A 10205-nucleotide genomic window follows, 5' to 3' on the forward strand; every position below is an offset into this window, starting at 1 on the left:
TATATAAATATAACATAATGTCACTTAAACATAATGTGTTACATATAGATGCATGTCCAAGTTAGGTATATTTTTGTACGGTGAACAAAATTAATGATGTATATTTTAATATTAAGTTTATTGAAGTTGTGATATTGGTTAGACAGTTTCATTAACCCGGTCATCCTTGAATAGATATAACAAAAACACGTGATATTTTCGATCGTTCTAGGTTAGGCTATAGGTCACACGAGGCTCGCTTGTAGACCATTGCGGGTTATTAGCTATATGAACAATAATATCATACCCACGAACGAATTTGAACAATATTAAAGGACACGGCAGTGAACCGAATGATGTCACCATTATCATACAAATTATGTGGGATACCTACAGCTGATCCATTATTTTCGATCGGTTTTTTTCCCTCCCCCATGATTCACTTCAATTCCGCCGAAATCCAAGCATAGATTCATTCGCATTTGTGTTATATCGTTATTCGGGACGATTAATATGCGGAATTAGGACGTGACCTAGAAACCGCGGTAGTGGCCGATGCTCACCCGACCCGTGTCGGACGTTGTTATCAGCAATAAACCATGTTGCGGAAGCCTCGCGTCGTTAGACCCAGGCGCCACCGTTATCACAATCATCGTCATTAACATTGCCATCATCGTCGTTATTATTATTAACGTCTGCAGGCACACAGACGACCGACGACCGGTGGTGCCCGGCAAGGCCCGGATCCGACCATGACCTTGGTATTGGTCGAAATCATACGCGGACGCGATGCGCGCGATCGCAATACGACGCGAAAAACCGACGAAAAAAAATCCGAGTCGGGCCAATATAAATACTCGCGTCCGGTGTGAGTTTATGATCAGTGCAGTTCACTCAATCGAACAGTCGACACACATCATCGCCTGCGTCCGAAATCTAAACATTCGTTGGATTTTTCTGCACATATTATAAACTGTCACCCGTCGCGTTTTCAGAAACCTAAAATTGTATATATATTATATACATAATATCCAACCATGTGGAAAGTCTTGTGTTTGATGACCGTCGCGGCGCTGGTCGGACCATCTTGCCAGCGGGCACCGGTGAGTGGATAAGCGCCTGATACACACATTCGGTCGACCTATAAATGATCGATTCGTATTTCACCGAGATTTCGTTTATCGTATAATTGTTGACTGACACCTGTGTGCGCGTTGTTTTTAAGGTACTCATCACGGCCAACCACTCCGAGGGCAAGCCCGGTGATCTCAGCCAATCAGCGTTCGCGGATTACGTCAATTGGTGGCAAAACATTATCGGCATCATCAACCACACCGAAGAACCCGCCGCAGAGCCGCCCGTAACGCCGATCGACCAGTCCACGTGCACCCCGTGCAGTGAGTATACATAAATGATATCGTTAAATAAACTCATCGATAATGTTCATATAATATCTTACTATAATATCATATTCACGAGTATACGGGGCGGGCCACTGTGCAGTTTTCCCGTTAACCACAAAGTCACCGCAGAAAAACACTGAGCATACTACCCTGCATTATATACTTATCGCCGTGTTCATAATATACGCGCATTAACGATAGTAATAATAACTGTTATTCAAGCATGTGGAGCGTTGGGCAAGAAGAACAGAATCGTCGGCGGCACCCCCACGTACATGCACCAATACCCGTGGATGGCCATGCTCACGTACAAGGGCAAATTCTACTGCGGCGCGACGGTCATCAATCACAAATACGTCATGACGGCCGCCCATTGCGTGCACGGGTAACTTATACACATAATATTATACATGCACACCATAATATATAATTATAATATGTGCGTACACGGGCCCGATCAAATTCAAAAATGTTACTATCATAAACTTTAACATAATACCGTATTTTTGGGACACTATATAGTACCTATTACTTACAATTGTTTATTATATTATAACTTACCTATAAAATATTTTATTTTATAAATTAAGATTATTCAGAGTACTAATTACACGTCCAATTTCAATGCCGGGATGATTAACGATAATTTTATCATAACATCATAATAATTTTTTCACTGACGAAATAACTTTCACGGTGCACATAATATGCGTACCTACGATACGGAACTGCCGTCGGCCGTTGCAATAATAATTGTCTATTTGTCTACCTATATTATATATATTATCGTCGAAGAAGATTGACGACTACAATGTTTCGTGAAAACACATTTTCGACCAACGACAAAAATATAATAAACTTTTACTTTAAGTGGGGTGTTCGATACACCTTCAGCAATTCCCCAAATAGTTTTATAAGTACCTACTTAAAAACTTTAAAAAATCAAAACTTTCACTCGCGAATGATTTCCGTTAAGATGCGCCCAAACAGACGCGACGGAGCTTAATGGTTTTCGAACGTCAAGTTTTGGGAAAAATATCCGATAAAATCTCCGTGGGTTAAAATAAAATCTCTTAAAAAGTTTGAAAGTACATAACTTGATTTTAACCTTGTTCGGGAGTGTGCCATTAGTCAAAACGATTTTTAAAATTCATTTGGAATTAAATTTGTTTATGACTGTCACATTATCTAATTATATATATTATGCAGTGTAAAGCTGCGATTTGACGGATTACATTTTTGTTTTCAATCACTCTTCCATGTTTCTGTCGAGTCCACATATATTATAATATAGCCGTTGTTTAATATATAAAAAATATCAACTATAATATTCCGAACGATTTCAAACATGATATAGATTCGAAGCGAAAAACATCGGCGTGCGACTTTTGGAACACGATCGCAGCAATACAGAAGAAGCGAAACACATCGACTTCAAAGTGTTAAGGGTGATCAAGCACAAGGGGTATAGCCCGAAGTCTTACAACAACGACATCGCACTGTTGCGTATGGAAACCGATGGAGTGGAATTCGGACCCAACACCGGTATTCATCCGGTTTGTCTGCCGACCGAAGGTAACCGCGGTATTCAGAACTCAAATCGGGTCGTGGTCGGGCTGGATTACCCATAACGACACGGCGGTGCCAATGCGTAATATTATAATATTATACATAAATACGACCGTTTACCGTTGCAGGCAAGAGTTTCGCTGGTTACGAGGGCGTCATCACCGGTTGGGGAGCAAAGAAACAGGGAGGTTCGTCGTCACCGGTTCTGCACGAGGTGTACGTGCCGATCATGAGCAACGACGATTGCAAGAAGACGGAATACGACGAGAAACGCATTACGGCCAACATGATGTGCGCCGGATATCCAGAAGGCAAAAAGGACTCGTGCCAAGTAATAATTTGTCAGCGATTGTTTTTCTCACTATAAGATACCATTTTAAGTGACGTTGGTTGCGTGGAAGAGCGTTCACGTAAATCCAATTACACCTGTATGAATGATAATAATTATCATACCATTATCATACGTTCAAACGTTTTTGGGTTGATGTCGATGGTTTTTGTACACGCCGCGAGTTTTCGTTGGAAGGGTGCAGGTGGGGGGGGGGCATGTTTTCCGAGGCATCACGAACAGAACGAACAAGCGAGTATAGTTTTGATATTATGCACAACCAATAATAAGTATATAGTATTGTAATTGTTATTATTACCGTGATAATTATTATTGTGCGCCGTCATCACATTATACCGAGGCGGAAGTTTACGGTTAAGAGCACACGGGCGCGTACTTAAGTCATAATCGTCGTTATACTCGGAAAGCATTTGAAATCCTACTCGAGGCCGCCCAAAGTTCGTCAGGTAAGTTTCGATAAGACAACGCGGTTCGCCGATTCGCATTTATAATAATATTAATGCGCTCCCTACTCGTGTGTAGTATATTATTATTATTACTTATATACGTACACGTTGTGGCTGCGAATCGCGTTTGATACGACTGAATCTGACGTATTCAGACTTACAATACGGTGTAATAATAATACTACAACGAGTAGGAATAACGATATTTCAATAATACCTGCTCCCGAAACAATCGAAACGTGTGACAGTTACAAAACAACGCGCACCGCGGTATGGTATTTATTGTAATAATTAATAATAATAATAATAATAATAATATAATTGAATAATAATTTTAATTAACGAACCGGCGCAGTTAAAGTTTTCGATCGGCCCCCTGCAGACGGTTGAAGTACAACAAGATGATATTGTCATTACAACTTCAGATACCAATATGCATAATATTAATATTTCCATTACGATGTGTTGCGCATTTTCGGAAATGTCATCTACATTTTTTTCCGTGCGTATTGTACATGTACAAGTACAATAATAAAAAATTTTGAGTTCTCGGGCGATCATACAGCAGTAGGAATTCGGTATCATTTCGGGCACTTTCGGGACTTTGGGCCGCAAAATATCTTGCACCTGCTTTGGTATCGATCACTGGGAATCTACCCGATCATGGCAATCGTTATTTATTTTAATTGTAGTTTTATTTGTTCCCCGTGATCTTGATTGCGTTTTTCGTTTGTGTTCACAGGGCGACAGCGGCGGCCCGATGCACATCGCCAACAATACGGCTTACCACATAGTCGGTGAGTATACAAAATATAATATTAATCGAAATTCGTAAACTCGGGTACAACTTCCGATTTAATTGTTTTGTTTTTCGTTTCGTTCGTTCTTCCAGGAGTGGTATCCTGGGGAGAAGGATGCGCCCAGGCCAACCGACCAGGCGTGTACTCCCGAGTGAACAGATACCTGAACTGGGTGGCCAACCACACGGCAGACGCCTGTCCGTGTACGAACATTTACGCTCCGTCGGAATAATTCATCTCTAACAGCTGCAGCTGCAGTGTTATCGTTGTGCTGACGTCACTCAACTACCGTACTTGCAGTTCCCCTGCATACAATGTCATCACAATGGATTTTATTTGGATCTCACATTATCACGACTCGCTGTTGTAATCGACATCATAATATCATTATTATATTATTTATTATAATTATATTTATTTATTATATAATTTATTGCAACACTATTATTATTATTATTATTATTTATTACACTATATTATATTAATGTGCGATTGGCGAGTCAAAAATATGCAAATATATTTTTTATTCTACGCAATATGAAAACGTGTATTATATTATGCAATAATTATTTTCCTATATTATACGAACCAAACGGATTTTTGGGGTACGTCGACTGTACATTTTCATTATACCAAAATGTAAACAGACCTATTATTGATTTCGTTCTGTTGCGGCGATTGAGACTTCTCGTCTTCACTACCAGCGCATGCGGTAATTGAAATGCAATAATTGCGAATCTGATGAAATCAAATCGCGAAAACGTTGTTCTCGTGTAGACGCAAAGCAAATGATTACTCCTCCGTGCAATACGCATTGAATATTCCCCCACTTTCCCCACGTCGTCGTGAAGCGGACATCCGATTTCTTTCATCTATTTTAGATGACTCAATCGACGCACCTGATCAAGCCAGCATTAACTACTGCATGTACCATCATATATCTCCAAAAGTCAAACACCTTTCCATCTCAGTCCAATTCCAATAGTCATAAGCAGGGCTCGAGACTTCTAGCACTAAAAATCCATGAAATATGCGCTATAATATGCCTAAAAAAATGATAAAATATGCACTGTAATATGCTCAATAAAAAAATTTAAAAAAATTTATTTTGAATAATTCTAATTCTAATCCTAAATATTCCCAAGTATTTTTTTTTTTGTCGTCCATTGTACATGTATGATTTCTTCATTCTGTAAACATTTTTGGTAAAATTCAATGAATCAGTAAGTAAATAAATATTATAGTTATTTATAAATTATAAATTTTAGTTTATACCTTGAAGATTGCACTGTATTATTACGTGTTTGTGAATATTTTTAAATTTGAACGATCTTCTATTATTGGTCAGGAATGTTTTGTACGTTGAGAATGAACGTTCTACATCGACTGATGTGATAGTGGCGAGCTTGAAATATGGAATATCACTACTAGAAATATAATTTGGAAAACCTTCTAATTCTTCAATGTCTCTTATACCCAATAAAATGCAAGACATTTTTTTCAAAAGTGATAGACCAGTATTTTTTTCTAGCACTTGTTTTAATTTTGACTGTATTTCCAATCCACTCGTAGAGTTTCAAATGATTTTTCTACATCGTTAATTATTTCAATATAGTCAGATAATAACAACTCCTGTGTTTGTAATTTTTTTAAAGATTTAGTAAGAGACAAAAAATTTGATTTGATGAAAATAAGATCTACGTCTATTCCGTTTCTATTGATATATTTTTTCGCATCTTTGATGCTGACTGCATCGTCATTGTCAAGTAATTCAAAAATAGAACGAATTGTGCTTAAATTATTGCAGTAATAATTTGCTGCATTGATCCAGGTATCCCAACGGGTAATTACAGAATCTGGAGGTAGACTTATTTCAGGGGCTTTGGATTTGAAAATTTGAATGTGACTTAAAGTTTTTTAACGCTGGCTATAACCTTATAAACTGATTTAAATTGACCTCTTACTTCTTCTGCCACTCTATGTAAGCCATGAGGAACGCACGTAACATGGATCATTTTATAGTATAGGGCTTTAAGCATTGTGACTGATTTTACCATGTATGGCGCTGCGTCAGTTAAAAATAGTAACACGTGATCACGCTGAATATTCATTAACTTTAAGGAGTCATCAAACAGTTTGCTTATTGTTGAGAAGTTTGTTTTTTCTAATTCTGCACAATTTATTAAAAATTGTTTCCCAGGTCTATCTAGTTCCAAAGTGCCATCTACAACATTCACAATAACGGACTTTACAATCTACATTACGTGTTCTTCAAAGAAACAATTAAGATACGAGATACAATAAACATGGTATCTCCCATATTACTGTAATTATTTTTATCTATAGGTAGACAATAAAATATAAATCACTTGGCGAGTAACGGCGTGGTGTCGATAAACTTTGCCACTCTTTGAGTACAAACCACAAAACTACTTCATTTTTGCAGATTAATAAATTATATGCAAAAAATAGCATGATACTTATAAAAATAGCAGAAAAAATGAAAAAACTCTAAAATATGCAAAAATATGCACTAAAAACTTTTAAAGCTGCGTTCCTTTTAGTATGAAACGGATTTGTAGCTTACTCTGCTATCTTTGATTGTGCTACAAACAAATATGCAAATGCTAGAAGTCTCGAGCCCTGAGTCAAAACTATTAAGTCGAACTCATAAGTCATAACCACCCAATAACACCCTTAATAATGCCACTATAACTTAATGTTAGTTTTTTTTCCCTTTTCTTTCTTCGTGTACCTATCTATTACTTTTTGTTATTAATTATAAATTGTATTATAATTATTGTGAATACCATACTACATGTATATAATTATATTATATATCGTGTGTACGCGAAAACAGGGTATACTGGATAATTAATATTACTCAGTAACCCATAACTTTCGAGTTTTGTTTGTGGGATATAAAATAGTAGGCAATTGGATCATCAATCTCTCACAGACAGAATTCTAAAATATGTATAGGGTACAGGTCCATTTCAATGCCCCCCCCCCACTTTCGAAATTTGAACTTCTGATCACGCCAAACGTTTGTGCATCGTTTTTGCAGAAATGTGCACCAAGTCCAATCGTTTGTGCACAAAAACTGAAAGCTCTATCCCTAAAACAAAATGGGGGGGGGCCATTGAAACGAGATACCCTCTTTTTGGAAAGTTGAAATTTTTAAGGTGCCAAACGTTTGTGCATCGTTTGTGCAGAAATGTGCACCAGATCCCGACGTTTTTGCACAAAAACTCCCAGCGCTATCCAAAAAACAAAGTGAGGGGTATTAACACGAGGGTCCCCCTTTTTTGAAATTTTAAATATTTGTCATATTAATAAATTTTGTTTACGTACCTAATAGGTTTAATAGAATTTTACTATTGCCATGTAAACGTATGACAAATAAAATCTTCAAATATTTTTAATTTATCAAGAAAGCATTATCTTGTTCTAATGTTTTTGATTTCAAAATTGTATGAATAAATACAGTTTTTTCTTTATGCATTTCTTTACTTTATATTTTATGTTATATTTTGCTGACGAAAATGTGTTTATGGACAGGTACCTCAACTCGACGTTGCTGTATGTCCGGTCCAATAATGTAAGTTATAAGTCATTGTGTATATTTTAATACAATAAAAGCATAGTAAAAAAATAATTAATAGACTATATTAATATAGTACCTACTTAATTAATTTAATATACCTAACCGTACCTATATACATATAAAAATATTATAATAATATATTATTTATGTTTGAATTCATTAGAACAATGGCGTATCAGACGTCGCTCCCAAACCGGTCGACATCCATCTGCATAACTGTGAGTTGAAAACGTCTATATTTAAAAATTGTTATAGTATAATATTTATCTAATAAATTACTTTTCTTTAGCATTCCGCAAAAATGAGCGGTATAGTTTGAAAACTTACCAAAGTTATCTGGTGGATGTCGATACGTTGGTGAGCAGCCGTCGCACATAGGTCTGATATACCTATGGAAAGTTATTATTGGATCGGTCATAATATTACGTTGAGAAGTTATCTGTCCATAAACTTATTTTCAGATTTGTAGGCCAATTCCGTTGCCATTTTTTAATCATTCTTTGTTTTTATTAAGGTTGAGGTGTAACAGCATTTTAAGGGCTATTGTAATTCCCACTTCCAGGACTTTATCATACATACAGCCGACAGCCCGATGACCTACATTTTTGTGTATTCTGGTCTACCCTATGATGGCCGCGAAGTAACGATCACGTCACCGTTTATCAGATTGTCCAGTTTGAAAGAGTCTCCAACAATTTCATCGGATAGGTACGCCATAAACCGTGGCATAGCGCTGGGCTAGCATCATTTTGTCCGGATCAATATCTACAAAAATGACGTCCCAATTATTAGAAGCTAATAATATAGGTACATAATATTTATTGTAATATAATATAATATTAAACTCATTATACCCAGTTATTACGATTAAGTAGAAATAATATTTTTCAAATAATATTACAGTGTCTTTGTCGAACAGTCAGCTGTACGAAGTTTCCGCTGTGCCACAAAACGGGTCGACGCCGGTCGCTGAACATCCTCAAGTCCACCCAGCATCGTATTGATGAATCAACAATACATCTTACATCTTACATCTAACATCTTACATCTTACATCTATCATTGCAATCTTATAATTATTCACCTGAATGCATGTAATCCTGAATGTACAGTTAATTTATTACTTAGCCTTTGATATTACCAAGTATATTTGATGATATTATAGTGAATAAAGTAATTTATATATAACCTATTTACATGGAACCTTGTTTTAAATATTTAATCCTTAGCTACATAAGTTGAACATTTTATAAATTTTTAACTACAAAATATATATTAAATTATAAATTTGATAAATTTTGTCAAAATTTGAACTTTAAATGCTTATAAATAAAAATTGAGCCTATGTATTTTTAATATTTTTTAACTGCTATTAAAACGATATATCAGCAGCCTTATATTAAATTTTCACCCTTTTTTACCCAACAAATAACATTTTATTGATATTTATAGAAAAAAAAACTAAAATAATTGAAAACTGACTATGTCCGTAAACAGCTCAAAAAGAGTCCAAATATTTTCAAAATTTTATGGTGTATAGAAAATGCTAATATAAACACTCAGTGAAATTTTCAAGTATCTACAATCATACGTTTTTTAATTACAACAAAATAAGAAAATCGTTACATGAGAAATCGAGTGAATATCAAATGTTGTAAAAATATGAATTTCAAACGTTCATAAAAATTAAATTTGACTTTCTTGTAGACATTTTTTTTTCGTTAAAGGTAGACAAACTTATGAGAAATCTTATATTACATTTTCAAATCTTAGATTTAAAAAGAAAAATTTTTATGAATTCTCAACTCAAAATAATTTGCTAATTTTCGTGATTTTTCAGTATTTTGTCAAAATTTGAACTTCAAATGCTTATAAATAAAAACTGTGACTAAAGGATTTTTAATTTTTTTCATCTGTCTTTGAAACAATAACTTATGAGCCTTCTATTAAATTTTCAAGCTTTTTTACTCAACAGATAAAATTTTATTGATATTTATAGAAAAAAAAAAACTAAAAAAATTGAAAACTGACAATGTCCGTAAACAGCTCAAAA

General features: G+C 35.4%; 1 protein-coding gene and 1 long non-coding RNA gene across 2 annotated transcripts; both read left to right on the top strand.

Moving 5' to 3' along the window:
* Positions 1-847: 847 nt before the first annotated feature.
* LOC132949515 (trypsin-1-like) lies at positions 848-5082 on the top strand. The gene is made up of 7 exons (XM_061020450.1): positions 848-1082; positions 1205-1376; positions 1605-1767; positions 2740-2957; positions 3080-3282; positions 4489-4543; positions 4639-5082. The coding sequence occupies exons 1-7, from the start codon at positions 1017-1019 to the stop codon at positions 4776-4778; spliced, it is 1017 nt and encodes a 338-aa protein (XP_060876433.1). The 5' UTR covers positions 848-1016; the 3' UTR covers positions 4779-5082.
* Positions 5083-7347: 2265 nt separating this feature from the next.
* LOC132948930 (uncharacterized) lies at positions 7348-9374 on the top strand. The gene is made up of 3 exons (XR_009665055.1): positions 7348-8371; positions 8443-8960; positions 9057-9374. It is a non-coding gene; the product is annotated as an uncharacterized LOC132948930 (long non-coding RNA).
* Positions 9375-10205: the final 831 nt, after the last annotated feature.

This window comes from Metopolophium dirhodum, chromosome 7 (assembly GCF_019925205.1).
Source record: "Metopolophium dirhodum isolate CAU chromosome 7, ASM1992520v1, whole genome shotgun sequence".
NCBI classification, from domain to species: domain Eukaryota; kingdom Metazoa; phylum Arthropoda; class Insecta; order Hemiptera; family Aphididae; genus Metopolophium; species Metopolophium dirhodum.

What these genes read in the sequence shown, in the direction of transcription:
- LOC132949515 (XM_061020450.1), top strand. Translation starts at nt 1,017, where the DNA reads ATGTGGAAAGTCTTGTGTTTGATGACCGTCGCGGCGCTGGTCGGACCA. An exon ending in GCCGCCCATTGCGTGCACGG is followed by an intron (nt 1,768 to 2,739) that starts GTAACTTATACA and finishes AACATGATATAG; the next exon opens with ATTCGAAGCGAAAAACATCG. An exon ending in GCAAAAAGGACTCGTGCCAA is followed by an intron (nt 3,283 to 4,488) that starts GTAATAATTTGT and finishes TTGTGTTCACAG; the next exon opens with GGCGACAGCGGCGGCCCGAT.